The 14,993-nt window shown below is 37.2% G+C and overlaps 1 protein-coding gene across 1 annotated transcript in view; it reads right to left on the reverse strand.

Annotated features, from left to right (window-relative positions):
* Nucleotides 1-1,591: 1,591 nt before the first annotated feature.
* The window catches only part of alk (ALK receptor tyrosine kinase), a 504,605-nt gene continuing 491,203 nt past the window's right edge, over nt 1,592-14,993 (reverse strand). Inside the window, exons 24-29 of the mRNA XM_067367730.1 lie at nt 13,296-13,393; nt 9,223-9,315; nt 3,595-3,696; nt 3,318-3,452; nt 2,788-2,878; nt 1,592-2,536 (exon numbers count right to left, since the gene is read on the reverse strand). Of these exons, the coding sequence (XP_067223831.1) occupies nt 1,592-2,536; nt 2,788-2,878; nt 3,318-3,452; nt 3,595-3,696; nt 9,223-9,315; nt 13,296-13,393 (1,464 nt within the window). The remainder of the gene's footprint in view (nt 2,537-2,787; nt 2,879-3,317; nt 3,453-3,594; nt 3,697-9,222; nt 9,316-13,295; nt 13,394-14,993) is intronic.

Genomic DNA, 14,993 nt, shown 5'->3' on the forward strand with positions numbered 1-14,993 from the left:
AAGAATGTCCAACATTTGCTTTTGAAATAGCAGCTTGATAGAACTTAACAGTAAGCAATACGACTGTAACAATGACTGTTTAGACATTAAAGTGACACATTATGTGAAAATTAATTTTCCTCATCAATACGCTTGAAATTCCAGTCCTTTACTCAAATAAACAAGAATCGATGGAGCATGAAAGACAGTTCATGATGTTCTGCGCAGTTGTAAGGCTCTTATGTACACAACATCATTTTTTTTTTCAATGTCAATGCCAAACAGTTAACTAAAGGAATGATGGATATTATTTCTAAAAATACATTGCTGAATTTTTTTCTTACACAGTCAGAGCTAAAGTTTCATACAGCATAAACTCAAAGCTCTTTCACAAGACTCCTGTCAACATTCCCTAATGCATTGAACTCTTTAAGTGAAACATCACATCTACAGCATCATACTGGTCTTGTGTTGTGTGCAAGTCCAACTTTACATGCTCAATGTTCAAACAATTTTAAAGCCATTTTCTCCTGACATTTCAAAATGCAGTTTATGGTTACTGAACGATTTGCGAGATGTATCATTATGTGGGTGGTTTAGGTGTACTAGATGCATGGAGCACAGAACAATGCCAAAGGCTGTTCCTTGCTGAAAAGAACATCATTTGATGTGATTTTGAAGCTGGTAGGCTGATGCCTTTAACCAAACTTCCTTTGCCAACTAGCTTTTCTAAAAAAAACATGCTGGTCGATAACCTTCACCAACTAAGACTTGATGGTGAACTTCTTGGCAACGCTGGTTCTCTGATCCAGACCAGCAACAAACCTGAAAATCAATGCTAGCTTAAGCTCATCTTCTCAACTAGCATATAGTGCCATTCAGGATTCAGTCTCAAAAGGCAGGAATTTCCTGTTATAAGCTTAAATAAAGATTGCCGTGACATGAGTCCTGTGAAAGAGCCTTCACTCACTGGTCCTTAAACAGTTGCTACATCTTTCCATTCCAACACCATAGCAACAGTTTTTCTCATTGCAAAAAGCCACCAACAGTTTCACACACACTAGCCATTAGATATTTCAGTAATTCATTATGTTTGACGATAGATGAAAACTGCTGCGTTTAAAAGCCAACCAAGTCCAAGAGTGAACAAAATGATATGTAATGAAAGGGGGGGCAGTTTGCTTTCTGAAGCACACCCATTAATAATTTACATGACCTCCAAATAATAAATTAACAAATGAATAAATAAACAAGCAGGCAAGCAAACATCAACAAACCCGTTTTATTTTTTTTCTCCCCCATTATGGAAAAATATCACTGTTATAATAGAGTCTTTTTCACAGAATTAGTCCTTGTGAGAGCTTAATCAGTTATTTTTTTTTTTATTTCAGAGCTTTCAGAAACTCAACAGTCTTGTTTCATCCAATCGACAATCTGTTTCAATGACTGATTCTTAGGGAAAGTTCTTCCGAGTTTCCAGTGTCGAACCTTTCCAGTTACATACTCATGGCTGAAAAGCACAAAGGAAAAGCACAAAGGGGCTTGGCAAAGGTGGACGTAGATGGACAGCACAGTGTTTTGCAAAGTGGGCACTGATAGAGAGCGTGCACGGTTACAGCACAGTGGCGTTGTGTCCTTCCATTTTCGGGAGTCTGGAGTCCTGCACTGTACCCATGGTGACCAAAAGCGGGCGGCTGTCCTCGGAGCCACTGGCCCGAGCCAAAGAGATAGGCCTTTGCTGGCCAGGATGTGGTGGGGGAGGCTGGGTGCCCGGCATGGGCTCCATGGGGAGGCCCTGTTCCTGGTAGCCATACCCGATGTTCCCACATGGGAAGCGGCGTAGTCTGTAGAGCGGAACCGGTGCTAGGGTGGCCGAATCCAGGAGTAAAGGGGTCGGGGCAGGTGGAGGAGGAGGGGGCAAAAGTGGTCGACACAGGCCTTGTTGCTGTTGTTGTTGCTGTTGGCGCTGGAGTTGTTGTTGGTACTGCTGCTGTTTGTGCTGTTGCTGCAGGCCCAATGCTTCAGCTACTGTCACAGTCCGGCCTGCTTGTTCCTGCCCTTCACCTGGGATCCTTGGGCCACTCACCTGCCTTTGTGCCTGGGCCTGCTGCCTCTTCTGCTGCTGCTGTAGAAACCACGAGCCATAGGTAGGGTTCCACAGGTTGGTGGGCTTCCCGTTACGACTCTCTTTCTCTGAAGGGTGGGCCTGCATGAAGCCCAAATTCACATGCCCTCCATCCTGGGTGGTTGCAGAGGAGGGTTTGACGGCTGGTATGGGGGCAGTGACTACTGGAGGTTGTAGGTGGTGATGGGGATGAGGCTGAGATGGGGGAGCAGGTGGTAGTTTGTTGTCAGAAGAGTGGCTGGCCATGAGAATGACTTCCCCATCTCGCTTAGCCTGATCGGAGTGGGCGGCAGATGGAGCATCCTCGGTGCCCTGAGGGGTTACAAGCAAGGAGGGTGCAGAAGGGTCTTCGGGACGCATGGGTACCCTCTCTTCTTCCTCAGGGATGGGGCCGTACTCGACAGGCAAAGGCACATTCACCACATCTGGATCCTAGGGGAATTGAAAAGTCTGTTATCTATCCAAGCAGTCAAACTTGCCAGTTTTACAGGTGATGAAAATTGTTGGTAAGATCGAGGCTTTAATCATAGCTTATATACTGTATACTTTCGGGAAATTCCATGCATACTGTGAGAAGTACACATAATGCATATCGCAATATTGGAAATAGTATGCATACAGTAATATATGCAACTTCTAAACTTCTGTACAGCATGAACAGACAAAGTTTTCAGATATAGTACCTGTAGACAATAGTCAATCCTCTCCAGAATAGTTGAGAAGTTTGGTCTGTCTTCTGGCTGATGCTGCCAACTTTGTGTCATTATCCGATACCTATTTTACAAAAAAACCAAAACAAAACAAAATTTGTATTCTCTTCTTTTTCAGTTTTATCTTCACTAGATAACATGGAATTACTGTCTCAATTGAATGAGAATAGGTTTTTATAAATTTCAGAGATAAAATAAGCCTTTTTCAGTTTTAATTCAAAGATCAGCTCGCCAGATCTGCTTAAATTAGAAACTGAATTAAATCAAAACTCCAGATAGGAAAGTTTGATTATTATTTGATTAGTATATTTTCAGAGACAGAAAAGATAAATCAGTGAGAAAATGAATGAGGAATGAAAAATTGAGAATTGGAATGCATATGCATCAGACAATGTCAGATTCCTGATATTTAAGAACATAGTGTACTACTGGCCGACATTTAATGCAATATTTCTTTTATATGGGGCGCTGCATAAACATCCTGTATATTTGAGTCCACTCACACTGGCCCAGGGCAGTTTTTGGGCGGGTCCATTCGGCCTCCATTAGTAACAAATTCCAGCACTTCTTGGTTACTGCGACTTGGGTATGGCATATAGCCCAGCGAGAAGATCTCCCACAGCAGAACACCAAATGACCTGAAAAACAAGTCAGAAGGAGGGAAAGTGAATGGCAGAATGAGACGAAAGCATAGTAATTATTACAGTGTGAAAAACAGTGAGGTTGCGATAGCATATGAAAGAACTCAAAGCAAATATGTAATTATATTACAGCGCTCACCATGTATCTGTTTTCGAGGTAAAGATTCCCTCCATAAAGGCCTCAGGAGGCATCCATTTGACTGGCAGCATAGCGCGGCCTCCTTTCCTGTAATAGCTGGCTCTGTGGAAAAACACATGCCCAGACAAAAAAAAGAGACATTGTTATGAATGCCCACAGTAGTCAGAAGTGACTTATTAACTCCAGTCGCATATCTGAGAGTGAAAAAGCACGGGAAAATGAAAGGAGCAGAAATTGCATGGGAAGACATAAAAGAGAAACTCCATGTGTGACAAGGATGGAATTCATCACCGTGTTCTCTTGATCTGATCCTTAGTCACTAAATTGTTCACTAAATGATTAATTGTGTGCATATGGCTTGGCTTTGAGTTAAAAGAAAAAGCAATATTCTAAAATAATTACTATTCATTTAAAATGGGAGTGTATTGCTTGAATAACCTAATTGTTCTCCTCCACCAAGCCAGAATTAAAGAGACAAGTTTTCTTAAACGGTTTATGGAAAGTGACTGACCTAGTTCATTTGAGATGCATTGCTTAATTTGCATGTTTTACTCATGGTATAAAATATGCAGAATGTTCTAGACAAGCAAAGTAAATTAGCTTGAATTATGTTGAATCTACACCCAGCGACTAGATTTTTCTGTCTTGGGTCCTAACCATCAATCCGCCTGAGTTCATTTGAGTTGTATATGGTATAATGGTATAATTATAGACTAGTTAAGTACATTTCCTGAGATGATTAAAATGAAACAAGACAATTGTTTCCCCATTCCTACTAAAGTGAATCTAGTAGTCATAAAGCAGCTGAAGGCTGAATCTAGCCACTAAATACAAGTAGGACTAGTTCTTAGAACAACATCCTAGTAGGTCCTAGAACAACATTCTTATCAATCAAATTTTTGGGTTAAGATTAGGGCATTACAGGATAGCAAAATTAGATTATAGGTAAGCTCAGGGTTAGGGTTTGGCCTATGATACTGATAAAAATGTTGGTTCAGAAACAAAAAAGGATGTTGATCCAGAAACAAGTTTTATTAGAGTAAATCATGCCTCACCCACTAATACCAAGACTGTATCTTAACAGAATTCACACATGTAAGATATATTTAAATTTGGATGCAATGTGCCAAATTTAGTTTAATGGCACAATGCAACAAATGTTATCTAAAACATGATCTGCACTGTGCTTTGGACACTATATGTGAGATACTTTATTTGCACACAAGTAAGTGTCATGTGAAGGTACAGTAGTAGCAGTAACAGCAATACAATTTCATTTAGGTAGATTTTATCCAAAGTGAAAAAATTAAAATGCATAAACAGATTTTAGCTGCTAAAATATTCAACATCCTGTCTGCAATTTGTCATTTGATTAATATTTACTGAAGCAGATATAAAATAATCGCTATAACACTGTTAAAACACAGTTATTATTTACTTATTACAGTTCACAGAAAAATTCATTATGTCATCAGTTGCTTTACTGTTATTCCAAACCTGTATGACTTAATTTATATGGTGGAACACAAAAGGGGATATTTTGAATCCCACACATTTATTAAAAAAAAAAATAATAATAATAATAATAATAAAAAAAAAATAATAATAATAATAATAATACAAATGTTGTTTTACTGAATGCTATATCTGAATGTCTTATCTGAGAGACTTTCCTCAAATTTCTCATGAGTCTGAAACCGTTTTCCTCACCCAGAGCTGATGCTATCAAGATCTATTTCCAAAATCTGACCCTCTGCTGACAACAGTGGAAAAGAAATAAAGTGTGAGAAAAAGAAAAACGGCAGACAAATAGGTCTTTTTTTTTTTTCCTTTTTTTTTTTTTTTTTTTTTTGCCATCAGCCATCCAGAGGTTGCTAAAGCAATAATCTTGGGATGGTATTATGCTGAGCATTTATCACAAAAAGAAAATGAGAGGCTGAGGCTGAAAAGATATAATACCCACTATCTCCTAAACAAAAGCGTTTGCACTTTTGACAAAATCTTGATGATGCTGGTCTTATCGGGCTTTGGTTCTATATAAACTAGTGTGCAGCCTTCTGGGATTGTGGCAGCGAGGCCTGTTCCACCTCCTGCATGAAAACACACCTCACACACTAACATTACACTCATGTTTCCAGCAATCTCACTCATGCGAATGGACCTCACATACCAGGACTCAAGGGAAACCAACAATGAAACTTTTTGAAGTTGGAAATCAAGAAGATCACAGAGAACCTTTTGTATTGCTACTGACTATCTGGTCCCTGGTGGGATGGTTTGCTGCCACAGTGATGGAGATGGAGGAAAAAAAAAATATAAGCCAGTGGAGGCAAAGTTTGGGATGTTGAAGATACTAAATTCATAAACACAATTTATGAGATAAACCAAAATAAATTCCTCACCATATTCGCATTTCGAATGTCAGTAAAAAAAGAAAAAAAAAAAGTACTGTATGGGTATGGCTGCTTACGAACACAAATTACTTGGATGACCTGCTACTTATGACGAGAGTCTGAAATGTGCATCTAGCGCACAATTTATTATCCCATGAGGCCACAGGAGAGGTCGCATAATAATGACAGCAAGACAATACGTCCGGATTACATTCATAATACACACATTCTTACTATACAGAACATACTTTTTTAATGTTTGCAGAGTAGTTACTTGTTCAAAAGAAGGACCTACTCAGAAGTAAGCAAGCAGCCTATTAATTTATGAAACTGAGAAATGAAGTGACAACAGGAAGTAGGATGTGCAAAACATATACATAATTCAAAATTGACTGTGTGTGTTTAGACTCCAAAAAATCTCTTAAGCACAGTTTTTTTTTTTCTTGTGGTGTTGATAATACTTCATATTGAAACAGAAAGTTTGGGGTGGAAAATATTATAGAGCTCAGCCCTTCATACATGAAAAAGAAGCCCAAAACTTTCTGTTACATTTTTATGTTCATCATTTAGTTACCACAATTTGCTACATAGTTGATTCCAAGTAGTGTTGGGGAGGGATTTTCTCAATCTAGAGAGCATTTGATCTGGCAAAAATATATGTAGAGCAATATTTTTAATCATCAATATTTTAAGTCCATTTTCCTGGAAGTCAAAAACATATTTAAATGTGAATATCATTTGTACTGCAAAATACTGCATTTCAACATTTACATGTACACCAGCTTATAGATGACTTCTAAATGGCAAGGACTAAAAGCCCCCAAAATTTCTAATTTTGATTCATCATCTTTAAGAAAGCATTCATTAGGCTGATTTAGGATGAAGGTATTTCAGGGGCTTTACAGGATGCTCTTGTATTTAAAAACAGCAAGTCAGAACAGAATAAACCATCAAGGGATAACAACAATAATTCAATAATTCAGCAAAATAAATACACGTTATATCAGTAACACTTTAGTGCTCAAACTCTAGCAATCCTCACAAAACAATGGATTGTGCATAAAACTAGGAACAGGAGTGGACTCCAGCAGTAACTGCCTCACAATTTATTTTTGAATGTGGTGAAGTTGATGCACAAGCTGTGTTTTGATGGCTATAGAGGTGTTAGATTTTTTTTGTAATATTTTTAAGCATGGTGCTTTAATGAGGATCAATTTAGAGACGCAGCTTGTCAGAAAGAGTTTTAGTATGCTAACAGTCTAACTGATTGCTGTAAACATGCTAAACCCCCCTCAAATAATTTAAATTCTAAATTCATCCACTTTGAAGCACTATGCTTAAAAAATATTGAACATAAAATACTAGATAAACTAGTCAGCTTCACTAATTGGCTTTTGGACGACCATCCCGACTTATCCCTAGTGATAATGAAAGGGTGTCAAAAATTTGAAGTAACCTCTAAGGGTTAACTATATCAATTAAATTGATCACATCTCAGCATCCTCAACTCTCAGAAGGTGAGATAAAATATTCACGCAAACCTCCACGGTAATTCTCCCCATCCCCAATCACTCTGAACTCCTGTCCTGTCTGCAGAACTCAGCGGGAAAATGCAAGAAAAATCTACATCAGCAATTAGAGCACGCTTTTATGGCAACGCTCCGGAGGGAGTAAAACAAGGCTCCATCTTTTCCCTTCAGCTTTTCTCTGGCTAATAATACCCTTCTTTCACCAGCTAAGTGAGCCATTTTCAGACACACGTTCCAGTAGCGGTTGAGAGGCAGTCAAGCTCACAATTCCTTTCATTTCAACACAGCGGTGCGCCATCTCATCTGACGAATAATGTCAAAGGACGATTCGCACTAGTGCCAAATTGTGTATCTCTCTAAAGACAGTATCTGAAAATATAGCTTATGAAGACATGAAGATTGTTAGTTAGATTCTTATCTCTCTAAACAGCACATGGCTTCACTGTCTTCTAATATGCAAAACTCTAAAATATAATTGTATGTATGCATGTAAGTATGTATGTATGTATGGATGGATGGATGGATGGATGGATTGAGTGAAGGGACATCAGTGGTCTAGTTACTTGCTGTTGACCTGAACCGCTGTGCATTTACGCATTATGGAAAAGAGCACCAGTGGCCATAATAACTTTTGTGCTCCTTCTACTAAAAAAAAAAAAAAAAAAAAAAGAAAAAAAAAAAGTCAAATGAGTTTTGAGCGGCTCTTTAAATAAAATGATCGTTTCCCCATCGGATTGAAAGATGCTTCTGAATGTAATGACACATATGTCTGAAGTAAAACTTGTTAAAGTCATTAAGTTCACTTCATGTCTGTATATGTTATATAATATTTCATGATTTAAACATTTATCAGAAAATATAGAAAGTAATTCCAAAAAAGTATATTTAATTATAAAAGTATAGAAAAAGTATAGAAAATATTATTTTTTTTAATATTTATTTTCCTTCAAATGTTTAATCTTTATAAATATTTTAATGATTATTAACTACTTGAAAAAAAAAATTCTGGGTTTTGTTCAGAAGAGAGCTTATAATGTTTTTCTTTCCAGTATTACAAAAAAAAAAAAAGGTAGACAATGCACATTATCCATTTTAATGCATGGAAGTCCTGGAAGTAATTCTGCAAGTAATGTCCAATTATAATCAGAAAGAAAAAAATAAATAAATAAAAATCCATTTTCCATTCCATGCATTCAGAAAATAATTTTTCTACCATATACACACTATAGGAGTGGTATGGCAGTATGCTATATCAAGCAGCTATGATTTGTACTAAAGAGAGATAAAACATTTGATTAGTGTTACCCCAAGTAAACCTCAGTGTAAATAATAAGGTAATAGAAATCTACCCTTTGAATTAGCTGAGCACTTATTTAGTTTGCTGGACTCTTGCCTTAAAATGAGAAATATGTTGATAATAAAAGCTCGCAATTGGATTTTCAGAATGAGATATGCTTTCATCTTTTCTCAACTGAAATATAGTGGAGGAAAAACCGCAGCCACATAACAGTGCTTCAAATTTTATAGCCAATTGAAAATAAAAACAGATGCAAAACAGAAATGTCATGTTTTTCAAATATGAGTCTGCCATCTCTATTTTCTGTGAACTGGTGCTTGAATATTTACTTTATTTATTCTTTATACCCCCCCACCCCATTTTGAAGTGACTTTTGAGCTCATGATGCCATATAAAATATGTACCATACCTGTAGATGTCTCTGGCCATGCCAAAGTCACCAATCTTAGCCACCCTCCCTGAACCTTTGCAGGTCAGAAGACAGTTCCTGGCAGCAATATCCCTGTGAAGAATAAAAAAGTGGTTATTCTGACTGTTACATTTAGCAGACATACACATTTACATCCAATATTTGCTCTAATTAAAATAGAATAATGATTAAAAAATTCAGTAGAACCATATTTTATGCTGAGAAATATTTTCACAAACTTTAGCTCTGCAGGTTTAAGATATTTTTGCATTGTTCAGCAACAATATTGTGGACTTTAATTTTAATTTTTTTTCAGTCCTGTTACTGTAAATAACATTCTTCCAAATTCAGTATAGTTTTAGACTATATTGGTACTTTTGCCAAAAGAAAAAGAATAATTCTAAAACAATCTTTAATCTAATAATTCTAGTTATCAATGCCCAATCATGTCTATTGTCTAATTACTGATGTCTGCTTTGTATTTTAAGTATTGTATTTGCACCATTGTGAGATGCTGTCCATATATATTTAGAGCATGCAAAATGAATGAAACCCCATCTACACTGCTAGCAATGTGACAAAGAAAGAACACTCCAATTATAAACATTGAAGCTGTCAAAACTGCAAGTGCTTGAAACCACTATTAAAGCACAAACTCTGTCCCTATAAATGGAAACATTCTAGTGTCACTGGCAGTAGCCTATAGATAGACTTTTGTAAAACTGAAAGCAACATTACATTAATTAAAGGGTTAGTTCACCCAAAAATGAAAATTCTGTCATTTATTAATCTTCGGAATGCAAATTAAGATATTTTTGTTGAAATCCAATGGCTCTGTGAGGCCTGCATAGGGAGCAATGACATTTCCTCTCTCAAGATCCATAAAGGTACTAAAACATATTTAAATCAGTTCATGTGAGTACAGTGGTTCAATATTAATATTATAAAGCGATTAGAATATTTTTGGTGCCCCCAAAAATAAAATAAAATAACGACTTACATAGTGATGGCCAATTTCAAAACACTGCTTCAGGAAGCTTCAGAGCATTATTAATCAGTGTGTCGAATCAGCGGTTCGGAGCGCCAAAGTCACGTGATTTCAGCAATTTGGCGGTTTGACACGCGATCCGAATCATGATTCGACACAGAAGAACCATAATGCTCCGAAGCTTCATGAAGCAGTGTTTTGAAATCGGCCATCAGTAAATAAGACTTTATTTTGTTTTTTGGCACACCAAAAATATTCTTGTCGCTTTATAATATTAATATTGAACCACTGTACTCACATGAACCGATTTAAATATGTTTTTAATACATTAAAGGATCTTGAGAGAGGAAATGTCATTGCTGGCTATAAAGGCCTCACTGAGTCATTGGATTTCAACAAAAATATCTTAATTTGTGTTCTGAAGATTAACGAAGGTGTTACAGGTGTGGAACGGCATGAGGGTGAGTAATAAATGACATTATTTTCATTTTTGGGTGAACTAACCCTTCAACAGTGCTTTGCTTTTTCATTCTGCATTTCTTTTTTTAAATATACAGGTGCTGGTCATATAATTAGAATATTTATTTATTTCACTAATTCCATTCAAAAAGTGGAACTTGTATATTATATTCATTCATTACACAGAGACTAATATATTTCAAATGTTTATTTCTTTTCATTTTGATGATTATAACTGACAACTAAGTAAATTTCAAATTCAGTATATCAGAAAATTAGAATATTACTTAAGGCCAATTCAAAGAAAGGATTTTTAGAAATCTTGGCCAACTGAAAAGTATGAACATGAAAAGTATGAGCATGTACTGCACTCAATACTTAGTTGGGGCTCCTTTTGCCTGAATTACTGCAGCAATGCAGCATGGCATGGAGTCGATCAGTCTGTGGCACTGCTCAGGTGTTATGAGAGCCCAGGTTGCTCTGATAGTGGCCTTCAGCTCTTCTGCATTGTTGGGTCTGGCATATCGCAACTTCCTCTTCACAATACCCCATCGATTTTCTATGGGGTTAAGTTCAGGCAAGTTTGCTGGCCAATTAAGAACAGGGATACCATGGTCCTTAAACCAGGTACTGGTAGCTTTGGCACTGTGTGCCATCTCCATAAAGTTGGTCAGCAGCAGGAAGCATGAAGTGCTCTATAACTTCCTGGTATACGGCTGCGTTGACCTTGGACCTCAGAAAACACAGTGGACCAACACCAGCAGATGACATCATGGCACCCCAAACCACACTGACTGTGGAAACTTTACACTGGACCTAAAGCAACATGGATTGTGTGCCTCTCCTCTCTTCCTCCAGACTCTGGGAACCTGATTTCCAAAGGAAATGCAAAATTTACTTTCATCAGAGAACATAACTTTGGACCACTCAGCAGCAGTCCAGTCCTTTTTGTCTTTAGACTCTTCTGACACTGTCTGTTGTTCAAGAGTGGCTTGACACAAGGGATGCGACAGCTGAAACCCATGTCTTGCATACGTCTGTGCGTAGTGGTTCTTGAAGCACTGACTCCAGCTGCAGTCCACTCTTTGTGAATCTCCCCCACATTTTTGAATGGGTTTTGTTTCACAGTTTTCTCCAGGGTGCGGTTATCCCTATTGCTTGTACACTTTTTTCTACCACATCTTTTCCTTCCTTTCGCCTCTCTATTAATGTGCTTGGACACAGAGCTCTGTGAACAGCCAGCCTCTTTTGCAATGAACTTTTGTGTCTTGCCCTCCTTGTGCAAGGTGTCAATGGTCATCTTTTGGACAAATGTCAATTCAGCAGTCTTCCCCATGATTGTGTAGCCTACAGAACTAGACTGAGAGACCATTTAAAGGCCTTTGCAGGTGTTTTGAGTTAATTAGCTAATTAGAGTGTGGCACCAGGTGTCTTCAATATTGAACCTTTTCACAATATTCTAATTTTCTGAGACACTGAATTTGGGATTTTCCTTAGTTGTCAGTTATAATCATCAAAATTAAAATAAATAAATATTTGAAATATATCAGTCTGTGTGTTATGAATGAATATACAAGTTTCACTTTTTGAATGGAATTAGTGAAATAAATAAACTTTTTGATGATATTATAATTATTTGACCAGCACCTGTATATATTACTTATTTTAGCATCTATTTTTTCCGACGGTACTTAGATACTGTAGGATGAATAAATGTCAGAATAAATAAACTCCTGACAGCTGTTGGGGTTCTCACACGTGGAATCAAAATATGTTTTGCGTTAAAGTCATACGTCACTTGAGGTTATTGTGAGTATCAGATAACTCAAAAATGTGTTTTTCAAAGTGTTTTACCTTACAGTACCCCTAGTAATCAGAGATTTGTTTGAGACTGTTATAGCTAGATATACTTTAGATATTCTGAGCACATCAATCAAATATTCTTTCTGGGTTTACCTGCTTCAAAACCTCACATATAAACAAAAACATCAACAAAAACCTGTACTTGTTGTGAGCCTTCTTGTCTAAGTGTGTGGTTCTTGGCCAAAAAAAACATGCAAAGTGGTTTACAGTTATGAGGACAGTAAGACGTCTTGATCTGCAAAACTATTATTGTTTCTTTTTGAAGATCATGTCATGAAAGTCATGTTTCCAATTACTTGTAGTACTATTTGAAGGAATTTTATTTTGAACATGTGACAGCATGTATTATGCCTTTTTATGCTAAAAAAATCCTCTGAAAGGGCAAAATGATCAATCCCTCTGGATTTTGACCAAAAAGTTGAAGTTGAACACGAAGGCCCAGATACATTTTAACTCAGCGGTGTGAGGAACTTTAGTAGGAAACTGCAGATGGGTATGTGTCTCAGCGTCCCTGTTTTATAGCTGGATTGATGACTGGACTGCTCATGTAGCATAAATGAGCTCTAAGTGGACTCATTTTTCATACTATTCTGGATGAGAGTGTCAAAATGAAGCAGAACTCCCATTGCAGGTACAACAGGGAAGCAGAAGTCCTGAACGGAGTGGAGGAGGGCTGAATTTTGCTGACTTCAGAAAAAAGCAGATCATCCATCTGTTGTTAAATTGATCTGTAATACGTGTAGGAGTGTTGGATTGTTGGTACCTGTGGATGAACTGGTTCTCTTCTAAGTACTGGCAGCCGCGGGCGATGTCTCTGGCTATGTTGAGAAGATCTACCATGGTTAGACTTGAAGGGTGCTCCTGGGAAACATTACAGTAGGTCAGAATACTGGGTATACAACTTGATCTCATGAGAATTTGTGTTTGTAAATAAAGTGTGGTTCTACTACAATTACTTGTGTTTGAATAGACACTGAAAGGTACCATATTAACAACATCTAGAACGTAAACTATTTATGTATTTGTAGCAAATTAGCTCAAAATAAATATGAATAATTAATCATAACTAGTTATAATTAATTATTAATATTTTAATCAGTCAATAAAATTAACTTAATGTAATAAAATTAATATTACAATCAATTAACCTGTTGTTCAATGAACACACAGTGTTAATTGTTTATTAACTAAGAAATGTTCATTTCCAGGTTATGGGAAATAACAATCTTATTCTACTAAAAGCCTGTAGTCAGGACCGACATGAATAGGGACTCCCGTACATGAGCGCAAAACACGGACAACCTTACGTGTGACATGAACAAGACTTTATTAACTAGACTAAACACTTAAACTACTCTAACATTCACACACATACATGCATACAGTTTACCAAGAGAGAGAGAGAAAGCAGAGTACAGGAAGCAAGAAGTTACAGCATTGTTGGACATTCAGCAGATCAACAGCCTTGAGCAAACCATCAGTTTAGTTTTAACAGGCCCTTCTTTAAAAGGGGTAAGGATACTCAATGTATCCGATAATGAGACTAAGTTTGATACTTGCATGTCTCTCCAAGTTGAATTAAAACTGTCCTGATGCAATTTGTGGAGGCTCCCGTTGAATCTTTGCTGATATTTTCTTGACGAAAGAGAACCGGCTGGATTCAGAGGATCTTTGGTGAATGGAAGGTCTAGGCCGAGGCCTGGCACAAGCTTGGGGTTCCTTAGAAGCTTCTAGCTTCTTAAAGCATCATCTTGACGTCAGCATTCATCAGTAAAAGAGAAGAAGAGGAGGAAGAGCAGGAAGCGAGGGGGTTCCTTGTGATCAGTGAATATAAGGGGTGAAGATGTCACACCCTCTTGAGGTGTCTGAGCCAATAAGGAGTTCCCCTTTCAGAGGGAAGTTTTACGAGTCTTTGTTCTGTAGCAAGATATTAGCATAAGACACTGGATTGGATGAATGAGAGAATAACCTTCTAGATTCTTATAATACTAATGTGTCACAGAGTTAGTAACATGTGACATAAATTACCAAATAGGAAATGAAAGTTGGAGTCCGTAGATACCAAGCATGCTGCCAATGTGATCTCAGTTAACTATACATTTGCAACTATGGAACATTAATACCAAAATAGTTCAAAAGAGAGAATTAATACATAGAATAAAGCCTATAAAAGGAAAGTCATGAGATGGGAAACTTGGATACATGTTTATACATTTCCCAAGTGGTTATATAGAGAATACATAGGATTAAGAGAGTTTATTTGTCCTTCTCAGGAAGAATGAGTCACTAGTCTCTCCAGAATTCTTCTGGATCATAAAAGTACCATATAACTGTAACAGGACACCTAGGTTGGCCTGTGTGCTAGCAACATTGGGATGCTGGTTACAGTTTTAGGGGGATGAGTTCAGAGAACTTTGATAGGGAGAGTGAGTTTATGGGTAATTCATTAAATACAATGAAT

The sequence above is a fragment of the Chanodichthys erythropterus genome, chromosome 18, assembly GCF_024489055.1.
Source record: "Chanodichthys erythropterus isolate Z2021 chromosome 18, ASM2448905v1, whole genome shotgun sequence".
In the NCBI taxonomy this organism is placed as follows: Eukaryota; Metazoa; Chordata; class Actinopteri; order Cypriniformes; family Xenocyprididae; genus Chanodichthys; species Chanodichthys erythropterus.